This window comes from Falco cherrug, chromosome 16 (assembly GCF_023634085.1).
Source record: "Falco cherrug isolate bFalChe1 chromosome 16, bFalChe1.pri, whole genome shotgun sequence".
Taxonomy (NCBI): domain Eukaryota; kingdom Metazoa; phylum Chordata; class Aves; order Falconiformes; family Falconidae; genus Falco; species Falco cherrug.
In genome coordinates, this window is record NC_073712.1 from 6,924,331 (window position 1) to 6,948,459 (window position 24,129).

The 24,129-nt window shown below is 42.3% G+C and overlaps 1 protein-coding gene across 4 annotated transcripts in view; it reads left to right on the top strand.

Moving 5' to 3' along the window:
- Positions 1-24,129, top strand: part of SRGAP2 (SLIT-ROBO Rho GTPase activating protein 2) — a 110,798-nt gene that overhangs the window by 48,800 nt on the left and 37,869 nt on the right. For 3 of the 4 annotated variants that reach the window (XM_055727988.1, XM_055727989.1, XM_055727991.1), the window contains exons 5-8: positions 13,222-13,284; positions 16,966-17,181; positions 18,082-18,210; positions 22,917-23,141. In XM_055727988.1, the coding sequence (XP_055583963.1) occupies positions 13,222-13,284; positions 16,966-17,181; positions 18,082-18,210; positions 22,917-23,141 (633 nt within the window). The remainder of the gene's footprint in view (positions 1-13,221; positions 13,285-16,965; positions 17,182-18,081; positions 18,211-22,916; positions 23,142-24,129) is intronic. The other variant, XM_055727990.1, reaches the window with a different exon arrangement.

A 24,129-nucleotide genomic window follows, 5' to 3' on the forward strand; every position in this document is an offset into this window, starting at 1 on the left:
ACATTGCTCAAGCAGAGGAGGAACCTTCTCTTTTTCAACTAATGTCACGCTAAGGCCTTTTTGACCTTTTAAAACTTTCCGGTAATTACATTATGGTTGATTAGATACTTACACGGGATTATTGAATGGCAGTTACTCTTCAATTCCTCTAATCCTTCCAAAGGAGAAGTAATCTCTCCACTGAATTTCAACAAGGGGTGTGCTTGAGGAAGGTGGCCGAGAAAATGGCTCGGCAAAGTAGTACATGGAAATTGATATTATCCCAGTTTGGCTGGAAACTAGAGTCTTAATTTTCAGCCCCTTGCATAAGCATGGTTTTACCCTGTTTTATTTTATTTTGGGCAGTAGAGCTTGAACAAAATCAAACAAAAAAACCCCGAGGGGTATGTTGTCGTTGGTCTGTTTTCTTTCTCACAGACCAAATGCAAACTCTGTATTAATTTGTGCAAACAGAAGGCATTTGTTACTAAATTCCAACTGCTCATTGTCCAACTGTTTGCCAGGCATACCAAACTGGCTGAAGGCCAAAGCAGGTATTAGTTTACTATGCCACTTGTGCTGGGTGGTTAAAAACAAAAACCGCATCCTCTCTTATCTAGAGTGTCACATAGTTGAGTAAGATAGCAGCTGAGAGAGAAATTTGGCTGAACTTGACTCTGCCGCGACTCGTGCCTTTTTACTAAACCTTTTACCTTCTTGAGCTGCAAGAAGCAGCATGAATTGGTGCAAAAGCTACTGTAGGCTAGAAAACAGGTATAGTGTGCAGTTAAAATATTGCAAATCAGCTTTATATCCCATGGATATTTTTTTTTTAATGCTGCCTGCTTATAAAACCCCTGTGTAGCATTCTTGTAGTACTCAGTGTGTCCCAAGAGCAGTACAAACAAACTTCAGAATGTCTCTGGACCGTAAGCAGACAAATGGCACCTTTCCCTGGATGAAAAACCAGGGACAAGTGGATGAAGTCACTTATCCAGGGCTGCTCAGCAAGCCGCTAGTGAAGCCAGGATACCTTTCTGATCAGTATCTGTAGGTATTGAAGGGAAATAATTGACTTGGCAAGATATTTAGGAGTGGTATATATTTTTCTGCCTCTAACCGGAAGTTAAAACCATGCTAGCCCAAAGGGAAATTAGTTCTGTTGATGAGAAAATCTGAAAGAACATTTTTCTCCCCCTCCCCATAGTTTCTCCCATCCTTTTTTAAACTTTTGAGACATCCTTTCCCATTTTTAATGGAGAAGAGCTACCACAGTATGTGGCAGTTTGGAAAATTAAGCACTTTTTAGCAGTCTTGAAAGAGAGGTAGTTTATAGAGGAGCTATGTGGAAAATAGTGCTACTGTGCGATGCTTCAGAACTTTCTGTGAAGCTGTGGAGGGCAAATTCCAGGGTCCCTATCAAAACCCAAATGTGAGCGAGCTCTGAGAGGCATAGCTGCATTAGTGTGGTGCTACATCTCAGGAAATTTGTGTAGCTTCTCCACAGATCTAATTAGCCAGGCTACGTCAGTGAAATAACTGGCTGTATTACTTCTGAGACCTGAGTTTCCTGCCTCTCTTGTGCCGTGCGGCCATTCCAGCTCATTCACTGATTCTACACTATCTCCTGCCTGGTCTAACGCATGCAGTATAGTCAAATTAAAATGCAGCACAGGTTAATGAAACGCAACCTGCAGGAGGAAGAGCCTTAGCTGTGATGCTGTTAGGGCACTCGGGCTTGGCCTAACCCAGGACCTTGGTTTTTGCTGATTTCTAATGGAAATTGTAGGTGTTGGAACTGTACTGCTGATCTTGCTGCTGGTTTGGGAGCTCTATCCTTGTCTCATGCTACACAGGGAGTCTCTGTTTAAAAACAAGGACAGTTTATTGTTTGAAAGTCTGAGGAACGTTATTTTGTACACTTCTGTTTGGAAAATACCTTTTGAAAAAGGTTACACGTGTACCTGGCTGATTGCAGGTTCTAGTAACTTACATTTAGGAGCTGCTCACTGGGTGGTCAATAATGCTATGAAATATGGAGAGGATAGCCATCCTTGTTTGCTGAGGTCAGTTGAAATAAAAACCCGAGGCACAAGATCCTTTTCTTGGGCCATTCATAACTCAGGGCTTTCCTGAATCAGTGCTTTGTGTCATGCTGGGATTGAGCAGGTGAGCTTGGAAGGACAGGCTGGGTGAAAAGGCTGTGCTTAAGATCCCTTTTGTTGCTAAACTCTTGAGTTGCTGTATCTCACACCCTCTGAAGTGCTGAGCTTTTTCAGATGAGAGAGACCTAAGCACAGCGTGCGGCCTTAATCCAGCCTTAAGGCTGCAAAGGGCCTGGATGGGTGTGATAAGGTCGGTGCTGGGAAGGAAGCACATCCTCCAGGGCCGTGGGGGTGCGGAGGCAAGCGGTGTGGGAGCTGGCTGTGGTGCAGCTGGAGCAGCGCGGAGCCTGAGGTGGGCAGCCCAGGAAGAGCATCATTAGCGGTGGCGATGAGGGTTGGTCTCTTCCAGCAGCTGCGGTGGAGGTTCCTCAGGCTGGGACAGATTCTTGTGTGTTCACTCTTGGACCACTCAGACCAGTCGTGCAAAGGGCACAGCGCTGCTGACAGTCCAGCTTGGATGGCTCTGTCTTGAGATCAGTGAATTTCTGAAGTTCTAGCAGCGGTTCTTAGCAGTCTTGCTTCTAGCAGAAGTTCTTAGCAGTCTTGAAAGAGAGGTAGTTTATAGAGGAGCTATGTGGAAAATAGTGCTACTGTGCGATGCTTCAGAACTTTCTGTGAAGCTGTGGCAGGCAAATTCCAGGGTCCCTATCAAACCCCAAATGTGAGCGAGCTCTGAGAGGCTTAGCTGCATTAGTGTGGTGCACACAGGTTTTCAGAGAGTTTGTTTGCAGCGTACGGATTCGCAGTGCTGTGGAAAGCCTGCGTGGTCTGTGGCTTTGTTTGTGTCTCACAGTTTTTCGGTTCGTGTTTTATGATGAAGAGATCCCACTCCAGGGCTGTGTTACGATGTGGAGGGTCTTAATTGTTTGAGTGTTAGATGGAAGCTTGCCAGCCACTTCAAAGGTATCTTTGCTGATAAGAGAAGCTGGGTTTGCTGCCAAAGCCAGCACTGAAGTGGTGCTGGATGTACAGTATGTGTCAGCCCCATTTTTTCCTGCCTCTCGGATTTGTTTACTTCCTCAGTTAGTTCTCCCTGCAAAACCAAACGTGGTTTTATATCTTACTGGAGACTTGCAACCTAAGGTGTAGGTATCCTTTGAAGAGTGTACTCTTTTTCTGTGCCCTTTGTGTTGGTTTCTCCTGAGGAAACATTTTTCCATTTCAGTGAAAGCTGTTGTCAGGAAGGGGCTTGCTGCTATAGCGCTCGTGCAGATGAGTCCCGTTGGTGTCGGTGGGGATCTGACGTTTGGCTTCAGCAGCGCCACTGGCCCCAGGAATGGTGTCAGTGTAATTCTGTGCTACTACAAAAGAGTAGGAAGATAAATGGTGGAATAAATAACGGCTCTTTTGAGCAAATAAAATGGGGAGAACTGGTGGAATTGTCCTAATAGCAAATTCTTACACCTTGGGAAGGAGGTAATATTTTCTTATTTGTCCAACAGTTAATGATTTAGCCCTGGGTTTCATACAAGTTTGAAGTTTAAAGCCCGTGTGCCACCCAGCATTGCTATTCTGGTCACCTCTCCCTCTCCTGGAAGACCGTCGTGCTTTGATGTCAGTGCCTGTTCTCGTGCACGCTCCTTTTCATTCCTCCATCTACTTCTGTGGAGAGCGCTCCTTTGATTTCTTCCTGCTTACCCTTCTTCAGACTGGCCCTTTTTATTTATATATTTATATATATGTATTCAAAACATTTTTCCATTTGAGCTGATTGCTGTTTTGATTTCCCCTTCTCTCCCTTTCACTTTATCCCCCTGTCACCCTGTCATTTGAATGTGGCCCTTGATTTCTCCTCATTGTACAACCTTTCTGTTTCTTACGTGGTTATCAGGTTTTCTTGCCTACGGACGTATCTTTTTTAGTGGGATCCCTTGGTATTATTTATACACGTATAGCCTTTTGAGAAACAGTCTCTTTAATTTGGTGTCTTTAATCACTCTCTCTGTTGTCTCTTTGAGAGTTCCCTAGAAGCAGACTGATAGTCTTGTTCAAATTGAAGGGGAGAAAAAAAAAAAAAAACCTAAGAGTGGGCTATGGAAACCCCAGTCAATTCGAGTAGTTACTGAACAAACTGGCTTTTTTTCAATGCGACAGATTTTTACATAACAAAATTCTGAAGTAATCGGAGAGTATTAATAGGAAGAAAAGCATATTTATTCTGCAAATGTCTAAGTTCCTGTGTCTATAGGGGCCTCAGGACAGGCCATGGCTGTTGGTCAGCTGCTTTCTAGTGCTGTGCCTCTGAACAGAGCCAGGTACCTTCTCAGCATCTGCCTGCCTTGCTGTGACACGTACCTCTCATGCAGCGTGGGTCCTACTGAGTTTAAAACATACATCTGCTCTATTTTTAACTTGGGGCTCCTTGCAGCAGTGTTAACTGGGAGGCTCACTGGAGGTGCTGGGAGCAGTAACCCTGTCCTGCCCAGCTGTCAGGCTTGTTCTGGTGGACGTGTCACCTCTGTATAGAGCAGTGGGGACAGGGAGGGGTAGTTGCCCTACAGATCTTCCTTTGAGAGCACAGCATGCCTTTCAACTCTTGTATCAGGTTCAGTTGTGATATTTATGGGGAGAAAACCCTGTAAGGAAAGAAGAAAACAAAACTGAGGATTTGAAATTCGCTTCCTGTTTAATACCTTTGATCATGGAAAAAAAAAAACATTTATCTACTAGTACACTGCACAGTGTTTGATGTGAAATGAAAAATCCACAATGAGTTGGTTATAAGCCTTGCAGTAATCAAGGAAGAAGAATTATTAATTCTCTTAAGGGGGTCTATGCTTAAGATGACCTACTTTACAGCTGCAGTATGTCTTATGGCTGCATTGGTACCACAATATGAAAAATCTTAAAATATACCACACATGGAAAAGCCATGCACAGGAAGGAAATGCAGTGGCCAAAATGCTGAGCATTTGTAAAACTGTTTCTCCATAGCAGTGTAAATGCATAAATATACAAATGGCATCAGTAAAACTGTGAGTGAGGTGCAGAGTTGGTATGTACGTGCTATATCCCTGCTCTCATGCTTGCATCCTTACCCACTGCGTCTTCCTCTGCCTTAGGTGCCTTATGGAATAGTAATGTTGAGTTCTTACTCTTTTCCCAAAATGTAAAGGACACAGAGACCTATTGTGAAATGATATTGTGTGCTTTCTCACTGAGGAGATGAAATCTCCCGTTTTTCCTACCTGCTTATTTTTAGAACGGTTGGAATGGGAGAAGGGAGAGGGAGTGAAATAATTTGTGTGGTGCTTTTAAGTCAGTTTGGATTTGATTCCCTCACCTGTAATTGGGGTGGGTGGTTTCTGTTATGCCTCTAACACTTCGTACCCGGTCAGGTACAACGATGCGATGGGAGCCTGTTGCCCAGGGTGATGTGGTGAATACCGAAGGCTACAGCTGGAGTAATTTTACTGTGTCTGTTAACAAGCTAAAAAATGTCACCTCTGTGTATAGATTGGCCAAGGAATGCACTGCATTTGAGCCTGTTTAATGTGTGAAAGTAGTCCGTTGTTACTGCATTTTGGTTTTTGTTACTTGTATGTTCATGTTTTTCTTTCACTATACTACTACGCTTGCCTTTATTTTGCTGCAGTGTGAATTCGGGTCAGCCAGGAACAAGGTAACAGCACCTCTGTGCTCCAGGTCATTCATTCACTCTGATCCTTCTGGTCGGTTTTTCCTAGAGAGACATCGCAGCAGCTTGAAAAAGGGTGTTGGGGGAAGTCAGTGCACAAAGCTGTCATGCAGAGCATTAAAACTGTGAGCAGAAATATAGAGCATTACGTCCAGTATTTTACAGGACTTCACTAGTGGCTGGTAGGTCTTGCCACCTTCTGAAGCCTATTTCACGTGTGGCTCCTTCAGCGAGGGCAAATGTAGCTGACTTCACAACAAGAATGAATGCTCTCAGCCATAAAATTGCTTGGTTTGTTGGGACTGAGTGCCTGAAGCCCAAGATTCAATATGATCAACACAGAATTCTGCAAAAAGGAGTGGGGAAAAAAAAAAAAGGAAGAAAAAGGGGGTGGGGGTTGTTTGGGAGCAGCCCTTCCAGCCCACAGTATGGGAGGCAGTAGTGTGACGTGGTTTCACGTAGCAATGGCTTTTCAGAGTACAGTATTCCACTTCAATAAGGAAAATTCCTTATGACTGACATAGCGGTGAAACAAATCACTAGTGAAATGGTAGAGAAAACTGGATAATAGAACTGTAATTTAAATGTGACTGACCATTGCATAATGGATCATTAAACTGAAAACTGATGATCTGTCAGCCAAAAAATGCATATATATTGTATGACATAGATTCTTGTTTTCCTAGCTTTTCTTTAAATTTTTGAGAGTTTGAAGCTTTAGAAGAAGTCTTTACAGACTGTGGGGTCATGTGATGTACTTCTATACAGTGAAGCCAGTTGACGGTTTAGATGAGATCATGAAAGTGATAAATTGTATTTGCTACTGCATGCAAATGCATTAAAGGCAGGCCTTCTTAAAAAAAAAAAAACATTATCAAGAATCTAGCTATAAAAAATTCTAAACTTTAATGAGCAAGTTCTGTTTAAGTGCTGTGTGTATGATCTTGGAAAATTTTATCTGGCAAGCCTTCTCTTTAACAGACATCCTAAGTGATGTTAACTAATGCATAATAAATAACCCTGTATTGTAACTTGGATTTAGACAGGAGTAAAAAGGTTCTTGCACTCCTGCAAATTTCCTCGCTGGTTCTCAGCAAGAACTCAATCCACTTGCCTCCCAGCTCCTGCTGTTCATTCAAGAAACTTTGGAACATTTAATGTTTGCTTTCCACCTGTGTATATGTGATTATTCCCTTTTAAAAGGTATAGAGAAACGGTCTTGTTAGAGCGGTCTTCAGAATCAGCAGATTTGGGTTCTAGTTCCAGCCTTGCCACTAGCTGACATAATTTTAGGCAACGTATTAGATAAAATCTCTTGATGTGTTACGCAGTCTCCCATCAGTGGTTTCTGAGTGCTTCCTTGCTATTTTTGAGTTTATACAGAAAGCGTCTCGTGAACTTCACGGTATGTTTGTTTTGAAGCCGTACCATCTTTCTATCAGATTTGGAACTACGTTACTGAGGCTTGAGATCCTGGGCATAAAATCTTGACAACATTCCTTAGCTCTCATATTTATTATCCCCCCTAAATATTTTGAAGCTGAAGTCGTTAATGTTTGGTGGAATGCGGAACAGCCAAGCGAGTGCTGCAGTAGATCCCAAAAACATCTTGATTAAATTAGAGGGGAGGTGGAGGGGAGGAGGGCTGGAACAAAGAGGCCGTTGAGAAGCTGGCACGGCGTGCTGGGAATTTATGTTCCAGCAAGGGGTGGCAGCAACCTACAGCTCTGCACATGGTGCATATACACTCTGTTGTAACAAAGGAGTATGTGTGCATGTGTGAGCGTGTATGTTTATGCATGTGCACGCACGCACACTTTGGGCAGCTTCTTTTGCTTTCCTGTTTCGGGCTGAAGAAAAACCTTGAGAAAGGCAGCTTGTGAGAAAACCACGGAGGTTGCAAGTTAATGCTCCTGGGCACCGGTTATTGTCACTGTGTTGAAATGACTTTCTTGTTCTGTTGCGTGCCGCTGATCATTTCGCTGATTTGCAGAGATCAGGAAGCCAGTGTTAACTGCTGATCAGCAGTGCAGGGGAGGTGGTGCTGGCACCCTGCTCTCCCCCAGCATCGGGGGGTGGTGGGCTCCCGCATCTGCCATCTTCCGAGAGTGTTAGAGATGCACATCAAACTAGATAATCTCCCAGATCATGAGGACAAGTGTCTAGCCCTGATGCGATAAAGAGACAAGGTTTGTGGGGACACCCCCTCCCCGCATACACACAGTTTGTTATTGGAGCCAATTAGATAACATTTTTTTGCGTAAGCCCTTCCTCAAGGTTTTTAAAGGATGTACACATAGACTTTACTTGCAGCTACAGCCAGGAGAAGGTAATAACAAAACTTACCAAATGTTCTTTTGCTTTTGCCTGGAAGACTGTTCAGAAAATGAATCATTCTAAACTGTCTGCCTTTGAAAACCATAACACAGAATTTGATGTTGAAATGGAAAATGATACCTAGAGACGTTTGCAACTGCAGAGACTGTGTTGTTGTTTTTCCTTGGTGAGCATTTTATTCATAATTCCATGCCACATTCTAGCATGATCTTGAAATCTCTTACGCCTGTATGGCAATGGTTAAGATCAGCAGGCTCAAATCTGGATGTGCTTTGAACTTCACGGAACCTCAGAAAAGTTCTCTTTGTCCATCAGGTCCACCACCCTCTGCAGCACTTGAGCAACAACTTTTTTTGCTAATGTGAAAGCCGTTTTCTTTTGACTTTCCTGAGCTAACTGTTCTGCTTCCTCCAAATGTATTTTCATTTTTCAGGGTCAGCTAGCTCAGCTTTTTTCTCCTAAGTCTTTTTTTTTTTTTTTTTTTGGGGTGGAATTGGTACGGGCAGCAGCTTTAAATTAACAGTGTTCATTGCATAGCTCTTGTTTTCATGACACCTGTGATCTATCTTACCTTCATCTTAATGTAAGGTTTTTTCCAGTCCAGCAATCTGGCAGTTTCTTTCTTGAGAGCTCATTTGGAAGCACAAAGAGTTTTGTGTTTTGACAATTTGGCACTTACACTTCTTTTCTTCTTCAACCTGAATATGCATTAAAATATTCATTTTAATCTATTTCACATAATTGATGCTTCAGCAGTTTATACAGTGAATGAGCAATTTTATGCAAGAAATAAGCAAATGGGCTGAAAAAAGCCGGCTGAAAAGCAGATGATTGGTCCAGTCCAGGCAGTTTAAGCAGCACAGTGAAACGTGCCGCTGAAAAGCTCCTTCTGTGTGAAAAGTTCAGTGCTCAGGGCATTTAAAGCAGACCCAGCCAGTCACTTTCATTAATCATCTCCAATGTTGAGAAAAAGCCAGTCATAAAATCTTTGCGACCCGTATCACTGCGGTGATAAGCAGCAGCTTCAGCTTTTTTCTTTTTTCAGAGACTGCAGAACTGTAGATAACGTTTCTGCAGACTCTCTTGGAGACTGGGAATCACCAACTTTTTTCTGTTCTTTAAATTAAAAGACTCCTCAGAAAAAGCAAAATGCTTCCCTTTGTCAGTGTTTGTGTCGGGCACTTCCAGCAGCACATCTGCCCACCTGGGGAGCAAGTTTAGGAACACGGGACTGGAATGTATGAAAATGCAGAGGACCTGGCCTTGGACGCTTCTGTTCATATGTCTCATTGCGCTGCCACCAGCGAAATCCAAGGCTGGTCCGGAGGGGTCACAACATACACAGTCTGTAATAAAACATCTGTCACCTCAGAAACACAGTAAAATCTGAGCACTGTTGAATTGGATGGTATTCAGGAAAGGATAAGTTTAAATGTAATTATGTAATCTTTTTGTGTTTTAATTTATCAGTATCTGGGGTTTTTCTCATGGCTTAATGCTATCTTGACTACTTCAGCAGAAGTGCTGGTTTGAGTGTGGGTTTGCCTGCATTATCTCTTTATCTTTTTCTTTTCCTGAACATTGTAGGCATAAATGATCTTGAATCTATCAAATTTGCTTGACCCACTAGGTATTATACACCTCTAACATGCAGAGCATGAAGGCTCAACCAGGCAAACGCTGCTTTAGTAAGCCTGACGTTTTTGTGTGTGTGTGAGTAGAAATGTTAGTTTAGAGAGACAAGACCTCTGCTCTCTTCCTTGGCTTCTCCAATTACCCACCTTGGATGTCTTTTATTAATAAAACACCTTGGGAAAAAGAGGAATTTGATGTGCTTTATCGCTTTCCTGCACCTCAGAATGATTAGAGCTATGAAATTAGGGGTTTGAAAATATTAAAGATGTACTGCAAGGTCTAAGACTGCGTTTCTGAGATTTCTGTCATTAAATATTAGTAACTTGGGGGTTTTTCCGGTTAAACGTTTCATAGGAGCAAAGAAGCTGGCTGGCTCCCATGCAGCCCAGGCAGAGACATCATTAGTGAATGTCACTCGGAGGGTGGATCCGTCTTTCCCTCTGGATAGTGTGTGCTGTTGGGTTTGTGTTTTTGACAAGGTAACAAATCCCAGTGTGTCTGTCTATTCCCACCTCTCCGTCCGTTGAGGGAGATGCTACAACAAAAACCTTGGGGATAGGCCTCCCGGTAGCTTATCCCTGCGCTCTCCAGAGCTGCGGGTACCATTCCTTCCCTGCCACCAGGCTGAGGGAAACATTTTTGTCTGACGGCTGACAAAGACAGCTCTGTGTTGTACTTCTCTTCCCGCCCCTATTTTGATACCCAGCTTACGAGGTTGACTCGAAGGCCTGTCCCTCCTTCGGTGGGCTGTACCATGCTTCAAGTGAGAAATAATTGCCCGATATCCTCAAGTTTGGGTTTTTTGAGGGAGCCTTCTCCTTCAGTTGTGTTTTTGCCCTAACATATGGCTTTTTATAAAGAGTTGATAATTGACCTCTCCCATTTCCCCTCCTATTTCTTTTTTTTTTTCCCCACCTTAAAGAGTGCGTTGTATAATTCTCTGAACTCAACAGATACTCCGCTTTTTTTTTTTTTTTTTTTTACAATATGTGGCAATCTTGGCTGCTTGCTACAAGGCAGGGATGATAACCAGCTCCCTGTCAGAAACAGTACAGGTTTTCCTGGAATTTCAAAGGGATGATGAGGCATGATAATGTGCACCACAGAACAGGGCTGAAGCAGTAAGTTAAAATCATTTCAGCAGCCTGCTTGGGTGAGCAGGATAACAGTTGAGACATAGCTTCTTGGAGTCTTCAACAGCAAGAAAAGAAACATCTGTTTGGGTCTAACGGTAACTTTATTGGCTTTAATCTCTTTCAATAACTGTAGGCTGAAAGATGTAAATTGTATTACAAATACAGGCATTTTTCTTGATCGTTTATACTCCTGCTATAGAAATATGGGATTTGTTAAGACTGTCTGCGTGGCAGCTGGGGACAGCAGGGCTGGATGTGTGGCTGCACCTTTGCTTTGCTCTGCAAGGTGTGTCAGCGATGCTGGCTCAGTGTGCTTTTTGATGTGTCTGAATTTCTCAGCTTTTCTCAAGGAAGCTCTTCAGAATGCAAACAGTGACAGTTATAGCGTGAAATCCCATCTCTTAATGGCGTGAAGATTAATAGTACCATTGAACTCATTAAGGAAGTTGCTTCGCCCTCCTTTGCACACAAGCTCTATTGCATGCAGAAATGTCTCTTCAAAGAGGGTTTTGCATACAGAGATGCCGTCGTCGGTAATTATGGATGCGCGTCTTTGGGCATTTCCATGTCTTATTAGAAAACCAGAAGCTATCTGTTCCTGTTCCTGTATTTTGCTAAAGCTAAATATGTGCCGGCACCGGCTCCTCATGCAGTAGTTGAGTTCAGTTGCAAGTTGCACCCAGTGTAGAAGAGCTGGCTGCTTGTTACCTAGTAAGGAAGTTTAAATATATTTTTAAAATCTGACACTCAGCTGCAGGCTAGTTTAGGTGTCAGCTGGTTTTGACAAGCAGTCACCTTTTTATCTTTTTCTTTTTTTCATCTGCATCTTTTTTTTTTTTTCTTTTCATTCTGCTGTTTCAGTGAAGGAAACAAGTTCATGAGTTTAACCTAGGTTTAACCAGGCAGCTAACAAATGCCAGTTTCCTGCAGGACAGAATGATTTGTATTGATATGGTTAAATTGTACCGTAGTCCTTGTAGTTAAAAAAAAAAAAAAAAGCCAATTGCTTTGCCTATTGAGGTAAATCCCATGTTGATTTAAAACTTAAATGGCAATGGGAATTGTATGCGTGCAAAGCCCTGTCATAGTAAATTTTTTTCCCCAGTGTTGACAGTGGTGGTTTGTGATGAAATACAGAAGTGAAGGAACATTTGCCAGAGGAGGCGAAGGGGGTGTAGCAGGCTATTGTGGTATTTGTGGAAGAAAAGGTAAACTTCTGGTGAATCTCACAGACTCACAGAAGAGAGAATGTGCATCTGAAAATGTTTGTTGTTTGTTTGGGTTTTTTTAACTCTGGCTTTATCATACAAAACTAAAAAAATAAATACATTGACATTAACACTATGGTCAAAAACAGACTGTTGCTCGGTATAGTCTTTTAGATACAGTCAGCACGAAGGACCAAAGCATCTCCTGTGCTCAACAGCAGGTCTTTTTGCCTGCTGGTACTGCATCTCCCTCCTTCTCCAGACGTCTCTGTGACAAACGCTTCTTCAGCAAGCCATTTCCACTCCACTATCCAAGAGTGACTGTTGTCCTCGTCAATCCAGGAAACAGATTTAATAATCTGTGCACACAGCCTATCAAGTGAGAGCTGGCAGACACTGCAGTAAGGTTTCCCTCCTGTATCCATCTCCATAAGTTGTAACACCTCGCCAGACCCCATCTGAGCAACCTTGTTTCCTCAAGAATTGTTATGATGAGGTGCCACTGGCAACCTACATGTTCGAAGGACAAGGAATAAGGCTAGGAGGGGCTGGGCTGGCGGTACTGAAGGTCTGGGAATAGATGCAAGGTCAAAGGAAAGACCAGCAGGACTGTCTGGAGAGATGGGAGCGTGAAGGAGGTGGCGGCTGGCTGTCATCACAGCCTCAAGGTCTGGCTTTGTCAAGGAGGTACCTTACATCAGCAAAATCGAAATATTGCCCATTTTGTCATGTGATGTTCAAGAAAGGGAGATCATTCGTGTTTGCTTTCTTATCCTGCGTTTCTTCAGCTTCCAAGCTGTCCTGTATTCTTGCTTGATCCTGCTAAAATGGGCAAATCTATGTGTTTCCTGGCTTGTAATGTTGAAAATCCCATGTTTGCTGGAAATTTCCCTGACTCCATACTGTAAGGCTTTTCTGACTGTGCATATATAACGTTTCAGTTTATTAGTACTGTTTGTACAACTTGACCATAAGTGGCTCTGGGCTGAGTCGTTACTGGATTTGCTAGCATAAATAGCGGTGCTTAATTGAGCCTAGATTATTTGTAGATGTGGAGCATGCTCACTTCCTCCACCTTTTTACAGTCTTCCCCAATTAACTTTCATTTCTCTGTTTTGTTGCAGAGCAAGGAAGTGGGATTGCAGCTCCAGGAAGACTTGATGAAGGTCTTGAATGAACTCTACACGGTAAATCAAACTGACTTCTTGGAATCTTTTCAGGCAGAAGGAAGAAGTGTTTGACTTCTCCCAGCCTGCTGTTACAGCAGAGATTAAGCACCAAAACTGATAAATGTCCGCAGTCTTTGCAGTTAGAGGCAGCTTGTGTTCACCAGTCTATAAAGCACCATAAATCTCCCTTTTTCACTCTATTCTTATATTGTTTCAGCTCTGTAAGTGTTGGCTCCACTTGTCAAAGATCTCACCTTAATGCACACCTGCTACTAGCTGCAGCGTTGGTTTTAAAAAGAGTAAAAGATATGAGAATTATTACCAAATAACGCTAAAGATCTTCAGTCCGTGGTTTTGTGTGGTCTCAGCATACAAAAGGCAGCACACAGCTTCAGCGGGGGGACCCACTATGTTTGTTTGTTCCTCAATTTTTTCAGCGAAACAGCTCCCTTTAGAGTAATAGTCTTCCATCTGTGCTTTTTGCTTCTCAGTTGGAGACACCAAGAACAAGGCACTGCCTTGGGAAGGAGAAGGAATGCGTTCATAAAACTTCATATGCTGCTTGGGGATTTTTCTTTTCACATAGATGAATGGAAAAGCCTGTTGTTTGATTAAATTTTTGCTTTCTGCAGCTGTTACTGAGCTAGTTGTCTTTTAAAAGCAGAACCTACACATGGTTTTGTTGCTCAAAATGTCTTTTCTTTTGTCCTTCCTTAATGATACATTGGGTCATTATACTGAGGTACACGTTCTTTCCTTTGTTCTTTCAAAAGATGATCCAGGGATGTTTCTCAAGCCGTGGGATATGAACCTTGTGATGAAATTCGGTATTAATACTGATGCTAGAGTGTTAGTAGGGGTTTCCCTGAAATTTCTTACATCAATGAAATGTATATCAAGCAATTACTTCATTAGAGTGTTGAAGCCAAATATTCAGACTAATCTTGTAGGAAAAAGGGAGCTCAGGAGTAGGAGAAATGTTCTTGCTTCTGAATTGGCAGTTGAAGAGGCGAGACACTGAATCCACGTCATGATTTTCCTCCTTTTCTGGGTTAGTGTTTAGCATTACTGAGTCTTTTCTGTGGGCAAAGAGGGTTTTTGTTCCTTGACAGGAAAGCCGGGAATGAGCAGTGTGGGAGCTGCAGGCACTTTGAAGCTGACCTGTGTTTCGATGTATGGTCTCTGTAGCCGGTACAGCCTTGGTTTTACAATAGCGTGAGCGAACTGCATTGTGCTCGTGTTCCTGAAAGGCAGACAATTTACTTTGGGTATGAAGGTGGCTTTGTAAATGTAGCAGTGCTTGTCATCAGCGCTGCCTAGTCCAGAGATTATTTTTTTTATTTGAGGGCACAGTCTGATTCAACTTTTGAGTCATGCACTTGGACGGGATCCTAAGGAAGAATATAGATTTGTCTCTAAACACAGACTTTTAGGAACTGAGATTTATTTCTAATCCAGGTTCACAGGGCACTGAAGTTGATAAGGTGGCTGGTTAGTGGAGTTTCCATAGACGCATGTAATCATTTCTACATGCCAGGCTCTGACAGATCATTGAGCCAAATACTGAGTCCTGATAATTCCTTTATTACTGGAAGGGATATCTTCCAGAGCTCTGCCTTTGATAAAGTGATATAGGCTATTAACTTTTTTAATGTCCATTCTAGGAACTTGGAATCTATTTGTGCATTCCTTCTGCTGTAAAACTTTTAAATTGTCCCTTCACCAGAAAATTTATTTTCCTTTGCAAAAACCACTTCCGCTGATCATATTCAAAGGTATTTCTTGCTGGACTCAACTTCATCACTGGTGGGATTGCTTTTATTGGTACTTCTAGAAATACTAGTTTTGCAGAGTACCCAAAGGATTGGCAAAATCCCTGTTTTCAGGCAAAATGGATGTGGACAAAGACTTCAGTTTCCCTGCACGGATAAAACATAGTGGATTGTTACGACCTGTAAGTTTTTGTCCTGAATTGTCCTGTGCAGTCAGTCCTTGACTGTGCTGTTGCCCGCAGCAGGCACTAGCAAGCCGACAGTGACCCCACTGCCGAACACGGGGCAGGCAGAGCTTGTAGTTGCCAATGTGGCACAGTCAGCAGCATAAAATCATTAAAATTGTGATTTCTTTTTCTGCTTCTGTTGCTTTCTGCCAGTTCCACTTCCAATGATAGAGGAAAAGCAGCTACTTTGCATCTATTATTATAGATGCCTGCTTTATAGTCTAAGCATATGCAGGAGCTGAAAGTGTGTGTGTGTAAATTATTCAGAAAGTCTCTCTTTAATACTGGCTGCATTCACATTCCCTTTCATGTTTAAATACAACGTCTCTTTGTATCTGAGAATCTTTGCTGATCACTGCATAAAGAGAGAGCATGCGTCCTACTTACGTAAAATGATGTTATGGTTCAAACTAAGGTGAAATAGGTATAAATAGGTTTTCATCTGAAATAAATCTAATGGTTTGCAAGGGGGGTTCTTTATTAGTGCTGGAATGACACTACTGGGGTGTCTTTATGCAACTGTGTGCGGTTTTTTTGCCTCCTATCAAACTTTACTTCATAATAATGTTTGCCTTGGTATATGAATTGCGTTGCTTTGCATTTGTGGATTAAAAAGCTAGTTTGTAGATTATGTCCCTTATTTTTTTGTTTCTGTGTTCTTAACACAAAGCTAGATATGAATATCCTGTGAAACAAATGAGGGGGTTTTATGGCTTTGGGGGATATTTATCTATACTTATAAAAAATGTGCTGTAATAACAGTTGTCCATATAGTACAGGGTCCAGCTCTCCCTGAGCAAAAGAACCAGATTCTTTTATTAATATTTTTATTACATAAGGTGAATAAAAGTATTTTTACATAGCAAATTTGATTTAAACAAATGGAACTGGAGTTGTTGTTGCAGCCATTCTGTTCAGACTATTGATTTGCATACAGTTCCTCGAGACTTGTGATGTTTAAAGGACTGATTCATCCAGATGAAAGACTGATAGGCATCCCTTCTGAAACCTTACCTGCTGATGAAAAGCTATCATTTTCCAACGTTGGTGTATAATTTTGTTTGAATAGTAAGGAGGCTGGATTTAGTCTGTATCTTTTTTTGGGTTTTAGGACTCCTTTATTGGATTGTACAAGAAGGCGCATGCCAAAGTTAAACAAAGAAGCAGCTGTGAAATAATCCACTTTGATTTCAGATTCATTTTGAGAGCCACACTTTCATTCGTGCATCTTCTGTAATGCTTTTTTGAGATGTGAAATTTCCCTGAGTATTCTGCTGGCTTAGATATTTCTGACTCGCAATAGCAACCAGATCTGATTTGCTGGTCACTGTCCAAATGCCTTTGCCTACTTAGTACAATATCTTGCATTAATATAAACGTGATGAACAACTATTATGAAAGAGTTATGTTAAACTTACAGTTTTGGGGAGTGCATTGGACAAATTTAAAAAAAAAAAAAAAAACCACCAAACCAAAAACCAGCAAGGTTTGCAGCATGTGACTTTTTTTTAGGATTTTTTTCTTCCCTCCTAGCTTTTGTGTTTTCCAGATGTAAGTATTACTGTTCTTCCTAAGACTTGGTTGTGCAGATAAAATAAGGCAAAAACATCTGTATGCCTAGTTTGTAGGCTAGGTAAACCAATTTCTTCCTCTGCAAATTGAACTGTGGTACTCTGACTCTTGCGTATCATTTTCTGCAGGTCATGAAAACCTACCATATGTACAATGCTGACAGCATTAGTGCTCAGAGCAAACTGAAAGAAGCAGAGAAGCAGGAAGAAAAGCAGATTGGGAAGTCGGTGAAACAAGAGGACAAGCAGACGCCACGCTCCCCTGACTCAACTTCCAATGTCAAGTTTGAAGAAAAACATGTTCGGCGAAGCTCTGTCAAAAAAATAGAGAAAATGAAGGAGAAGGTACTTCCATAGCGTTGCTACTGCCTGTGTGGGGTGCCTGAGGAGGGGACCTTTGCGGTAGTTCAGCAGAGGAGCTACTGAGTTCTGTCCTTTGTGACATTCAAATGCAAGTCTCAGCTTATGTACAAGTTTTGGACAATCAGATTTAGGACAGGCAAAAGCTAGCACCAGGTTTCTCTTAGGACAATCAGATACAGTGTTTTGTATTATCCCAGTTTATACAGCCACGGCGCAGAAAGCTGAAACAAGGTGAGAGTAGGAAAGTAACAATGGCCGCCTTAGAAGTCATGGTTGATGTTTTTTTCTCGTACAGAGTACAAGATTTTGTTTACCATTTCATACCAGCTTTAGATCTGACCTGTGGTACAGGGAGACGTCCAGTCCCAAGCTGACCTCATAGGCAGAGCCAGATGCCTTAGCAGTCGGTCAGTTGGCACTAAGATTCAAACCAACAGAAGGTTAAGAGTTATTTTTGGATTGATTTAGGCTCTGAGAGGACCAAGTTTAGGCCTGGCTTCTGTTGGAAGAGGTGGGGTGCCTGCGGCAGCCCTCAGACTACCTACAGGCTACTAGCAGCTGCTCTAGCAGTGCTGGAGCTGGGCCATAACCTCATAAACCCACCTTGTTCTTTCGTTCTTCCCTTAATCTTTGCCAATCTGCAGCCTGTTTTAAGAGAAGACTTTAAATGCAAAGCTGTCTAGTGTAGAAATGCTTAAAAACATCTAAATAATTTATCTAAATTCTGTGCCTTTGAGTCTTAATAAAACTGGAATCCAAATGAAAAATAAAACCTGTGTGAGCAGAGTGAGATTTGTATAGTATCTTCTGGTGTTACCAAGAACGCTACTATGCCTGCTACACCCCTTTTTAAAATGCATTCTGGTTTTGGTTCTCTTTTAGCGCCAAGCGAAGTACACTGAAAACAGACTGAAGGCTATTAAGGCAAGAAATGAGTATCTGCTAGCTCTGGAAGCCACCAATGCATCTGTATTCAAGTATTACATTCACGACCTGTCTGATCTCATTGATGTAAGTGCTGCTGCTTGGGTGCCTGCAATGAATATCATTGCCATTAACCCTCAGGCGTGCCTCTCCTTCAACATCTTCTGTACCAGCACAACTGGTAACCTCTGTACAGCTGTGGAGGGATGGGATGGGTCTTGGATGGGCAGCTTAGAGGGTAACAACAGGCATGATAATTGGTCATTAAGCTGTTAAGTGAGCTTTTCTTAGATGGCTAACTTGGAGTTTATTACACAGATAGAAGCTTGCACCTGGCATTGAAATGTGTCGAAGGAGGAGTTGCTTAGTTAAAATGAAACTCTGCTTCAGTATCGCACTGTTTCTTGACATTTTCTATTTACTATTTTAAGCTAACCCACAAGATTATAACTCAGAAGCAGATTTAAAAAAAGAAAGTTAACTGTAGAAACAATATACCAGTTGGTAAAAGAAATCAAGGACAGAAGCATTTTCTAAAGCCGCTTTTAACTTGGTTTGAAAAATTCCCTGTATTTCAAGGTTAACTTTTTCTCAAGTGTATTCCACAGGAGGGACAAACCTTGCTGCTTTTTAGACCTTCCGTTCTCTGATACCCTGACACACCAGCTCTACAGCAACTTCCTTGATGCGTTTCTTCTGTCAGTGGGACTGCAGAGCACTTCCAGTCCAGCTCTGATAGGTGTCAGAGGAGTGTCAGCAGTGATGGAGGTTCCACTGCTTGCCCCTCCACAGTCTGTCTGTGCAAAGAAACAAAGACAAAAACTGGCTATAGAAGCCAGTCCCCCCCTTTCCTCAGAACACTCCCTGCAGAAGCTGGGTAATGGAGCAGAAGGTGGAGGGAGCATGTTTCCCCGTTGCCTGCAAGCTCTCTGTTCCCCCAGTGTTCCGGGGGCATCACTTCTGCTCTTAGTAAAATGCACAACAGAAAACCCCATCTTTCCTCTTGGAAAACTCAGAAAAGCCAGTTAGGAATCCTGAGATTTTTCACAAATACGTCACTGCCCACTTTAGCCTGCAGGACTGGAGTACCAAATGCACCGAGTGCGTTGTCTGGGTCACTGGCTGTTCCTTGATCATCTTCTGCTTGCCAAGGACAGCCCGCTGCTGTCACTGTTAGAAAGACTCAACTGCAAAGCCTGAAGGGAACTGTCTTTGTAGAAGGGGGGAGTAATGAACAGAAGTGTCTCTAGACACAGGCAATAAAGAGCGCTCAGATCACTATTAATTAGTCAGCTATTATAATACATAACAGTATATGTAATACATTTATTCAGCTGATCATAAAATCACATGAAGTGCACTTCTGCTAGGTATTTATTTAAACCTGTCCTTTGGATGCCAGGATTGTCAGTGCTCGATGGTTTTGAAAAATACTGTTATTTCAAAATGTCATCTTTTGCAAAATTGCTGTACTGAAGAGGCATGTTTCATTTACACCTGCTGCCTGTTTAGGGGACCTTTTTTGGTTAACATTTGCTCAGCTTGCATTGTGCCACCATGTTTTTTTAACAAATGATGACTTTCTGTATATTTACATACAAGATGGGTATTAATTTCACTGACATCAGTGTAAATCAGTTATCTTAATTTTTTTTTCTTTTAAAATCCTATATATAAGTCCTTCCCCAAACACTGTGAATGTGCTTGGTTCAGTTGTCTGCTAACAGCCGCCTTAGTACGCTTTCATGAGTCATGTATCTTAAAGAATCCGTTTGGATTTTGTAAACCTGTAACAACTTTTAAGCACTGACCTGAGATCTGTTAAGTAGTACCTTCACAAATCCAGGTTCTCCAGCTGTGAGGGGAGTGCTGCTCTCACCAGATAGCCCCCGCCGTCTCTGGGGCATGGTAGGTGGTGGTACAAGGCGAGAAGCCTAGCTTCGGCGTTTCATGGATTTGTCGCTGTTCCTAGAGAGGAGCCGTGGCTCTGGGTGGGTCTGTGGCCATGTTAACCCCCTTGTGTTCCTCAAAGCATTCGATTTAACACTACATTGCAAGTTCTCACAATCTTTAGAAGAAAAGCATTATCTGCTCTGTTTTCAGAAGGCATGGAAAAATGTGGGACTTGCCTGGGAGCACAGGAGATGGAATCCGGTTATCTCATTGTTCAGACATAGGGAATATAGATTTACTAATCCCTTTGATCCTGAAGGATCGAAAATTAACAATTATAACCAGCGATGGTTATCTGAAGCATCTGACTTAAAGAAAAATGTGATTTTTAAGCCAGGTCTTAATTCTTTTCCTTGATCTAATAATTTGATGGTATTGGATTTTGAAATACAGTATAAAAGCAATCTTCAGAGTTACTTATAAGTAGATTGTGTTAGGCCAAATAGCGTGAAACTTGTCATGTTTATGCAACACATTGTGTTCCCCCTCCAATGTGCATGGAGGATAACAGTGAGTTAATTCTTCGTTGTGAGTTAAGAGCAATAAATTGTTCCTGACATAGCCCAGTAGTTTTGAATTTCCTGACTTTGGGGACTGAGGCAGCTCTTTGATGCTAATGAAATATTACAGTAATGGGGAGGTTTGTATGAACTCGTATTTACAAAAGGGTCACTAGGACAGAACTTAAAGAAAAAAATGCGCGTGTGTGAAACCTAAAGCTTACCCTGCTCTTCTAGGAATGGGTATCCTGCTGCTGTTTACTCTAGAATTTCATACTCTCCTTTCCAAATGTAAACTGCATTTTAAAACAGAGGGCTCTTTCTCCTTAAATCTTTTAGCTTGGGCCCATTTGAAAACTGCTAACTGGCAAAGGGTTAATCAGCTGTCATGTCGGGAAGTGAATTTGAATGAGTTATCATTAAATTCTTATAAAAAATTGATTTCCTTGGAGAACGATTCCATCAAACATTTATATAACCCAGAAAAGGGGTGGCAAGACTGATACATTTATAAACATGGTATGCTTGTTCTTTAAAAATGTTAAAGTAGGGGAGTGGGCTGAAAAATGTTTTATGTCACTGGCTTCAATAACATAAAGCCCCAAAACTTTGCTGTCTTAATGTAGTCCTGCTGCTCAGTGAGGTGGGGTATAAAATATTAAGTCCCATTTGACTTTCCAGTCCCACCAGTGAACTCCCCTTGTGCAGCAGCTCGACGTTCCTGCCAGACACGGATGTTTGCTGGAGGAGGGCGAGCAGGCAGAGGACAAGGTGGTCACCCTGGTGGATGGGTGTGCAACTGTCCAGCCTGCCGTAGGAGGGGAAAAGGAGCGACTGCTCCTGATAAATGGAGCTGATCCTGATCCTGGCTGGACCGTTGGCCCAGCTCAGGTTGCCTTTCCCCAGATTACTGCAGAGAATAGCACTGTAATGTGCATGCAGAAGAGCAGTAGCTTTGAGTGGCTGTTGATCCAAGACTGCCTCCCACGTGCAAGTTCTCAATCAAGCATCTTTTGTTGTTTTTTTGGCTGTTTTTTGTTCTTTCTGATTGAATGTAATGTCCTTTAATTCGCTGCCTCCAGCCTAACCAGCAACTGCAGCTCTTTTTACAAGACTCCACACCTGCCACAGCTTGTTGGCACAGGAACCAGGCATCTAGCAGCACTTGGTGACAGAAATTCTGTGAAAACGGGGAATGGTCCAGTAGTCAGGCTCTTCTCTCTCCCTCCACCCCTCCAGTTCCCCTCCCCGCCCCCCCCCCCCCCCCCAGCTTTTTCTTTTGCGTTTGCACACAATGACAGTGATGAGACCCAAATGATGGGTGAGGAGGAGATTTCATGTGAATTTTGCTTACAGAGCAGCACAGCAATCAAGCAGATGGTCTCTTTCTTTCTTTTTTGGATATTCTCCTAGTGTATGTAATCTTGTTTGTAATTCCAAGAAGGTGGGCTCCTTGCTCACTTTATTAGATGTCTGAAAAACTCAGGCTGTTTCTGATCAGCTAATGAAAAGCGCCTTTCTCCCTTCTGAAACATTTAAAACTTGGCTGCGCAGCCATGGTGGAGATGAAGCTGCTTGATTGTCTTCCAGTGACATCATCCTGGTGTCAGTAATAGCCAGGAAATTCTTGACCACGACCACTTTCTGCTAGAAAGTTTTTGCTCTTCTGTTTCACCCCAGCAATGAAGTCATCCCATCCGACCACTGCTTGCTTTTTTGGATGACTCTGTTCTTTATGCCTGTGATGTACAGGTCATGTTCTTGCTTCCTGAAGTACGTTGAAATAAGCAGTTTTCTGTATCCTGGGTGGAATTATTTAGATACGGATGATCCAACTCCTGTGTCTTGTTTCTTCAGATAGTACTCTAGTACCTCGTTTTCCTCTTTGAATAATTTTACTGAAGGATTTTAGGACTGTGTTCGGTGGGAGTCACTGCCCCTAGAAGTAAGGTTAGAATTTAGAGAAACACCTTTCTGTACTATTGAGCATACCCACTTCTAGGGTACTTTTGCATGAAAGGAAGTCTGTAGTACTCCACAAGCACTCCACAAACTGTTACAATAGTTTAAGCTGTAGTTGTCTTGGCAACTAGTTACAAGATGGTGTTGAAATTTGTATGGGATTATAGGCTGAGAGTTCTGTTTAGGGCCAGCTCTGAGGACGCCTGGTCAAGATCCCTCTGCAATCAGTGAGAGCTGTGGGACCGCTCTGGTACCCAGATGATGATAAAATATCTACGACTTGTTATCCATTTATATGACTTCTGGCTTCAGAAACATTTTTATTTCTATTCCAGAATTTCTTCACTTTTTCATATAGAATTGTGTGTGTTTTTCCAGCAGTGTTGTGACCTGGGATACCACGCTAGCCTCAACAGAGCTCTCAGGACATTCTTGTCTGCTGAGCTAAACCTGGAGCAGTCAAAGCATGAGGGTCTGGATGCCATTGAAAACGCTGTTGAGAACCTGGATGCCAACAGCGATAAGCAGCGCCTGATGGAGATGTACAACAATGTCTTCTGTCCGCCCATGAAGTTCGAGTTTCAGCCGCACATGGGTGATATGGTCAGTTTATGTTCTGCCTCCGGCTCTGTAAACACTTGCAGCTCTGCCTGTTTACTTCCCTTGTCTTTGATAGATAGACCCACTAAAAGGCCACCTGTTTGGTTCTGTTTTGGGGATGGAGAGGGGAGCCTTGGAAAAGGGAGCTGAGATGGAGAGTAAGGAGAGGCTCATGGCACGGATGTCTGAGTGTTACTATCAAAGCTACTGAAAATGAAAACACTTATTTAAGTGTATTACTCAATGTGGACAGGAAACTCTGTTTTAACCTCTCATTCAACCCTTGCGCCCTGAGACAGACCCTGAAGTTAGAGATTTAAAGGGGCAACGAGATAAGAAACTTAAATGCTGGTTTTTGAGGCATTTGAGTGTGTAATCTTAGAGCACAAATGATTTGTAGTGGTGCTTTATGCATCTTCATTGTGAGACAAGGCAGTCGGAGGACTTTTTTGGCAATGAAAATCTCTCTCTTTATAGGTTTATCAAGATGTGGTTACTCATCTGGGAACTGTTTAAAGTCGCACAAGCTGAAACCGGTTCTAAATGGGAACACATGTACAATGTAATAATTTAGGTCAATTGGTTGGATTTCTAGATTATTCTCCGAAACACTGTAAGGATGGTCTCTTGCAGACAGCCTCTTCTTTGGGTCTAAGAATTACAATTGCTGCTTAAGGTGCCTCTTTGTCTTTTTCCTCTTAAGTGAAACCCTCAGACTGCAAATGACCTTTCTCATTTTTTCTGTGCTTTGGTAGTATTCTTTGAGACTGTGGGAAGAAAAAGAATGACCTGCAGACTGTCATTCAGTTAACAGCTCGTGTTCGCAGAGTCATTTATCCTGGTTCTTCTCAAGGCCGAATGAGCGTTCAGAAATGCAGGCTGATGGTCTTGTTGCGGTGGTCTTGCGTACACCAAATTGAATATATGATGGTATATGCACACGTGTGTGATAAAACTCCAATTCCCATTTCTGTCTTTAAAAAATAGCCTT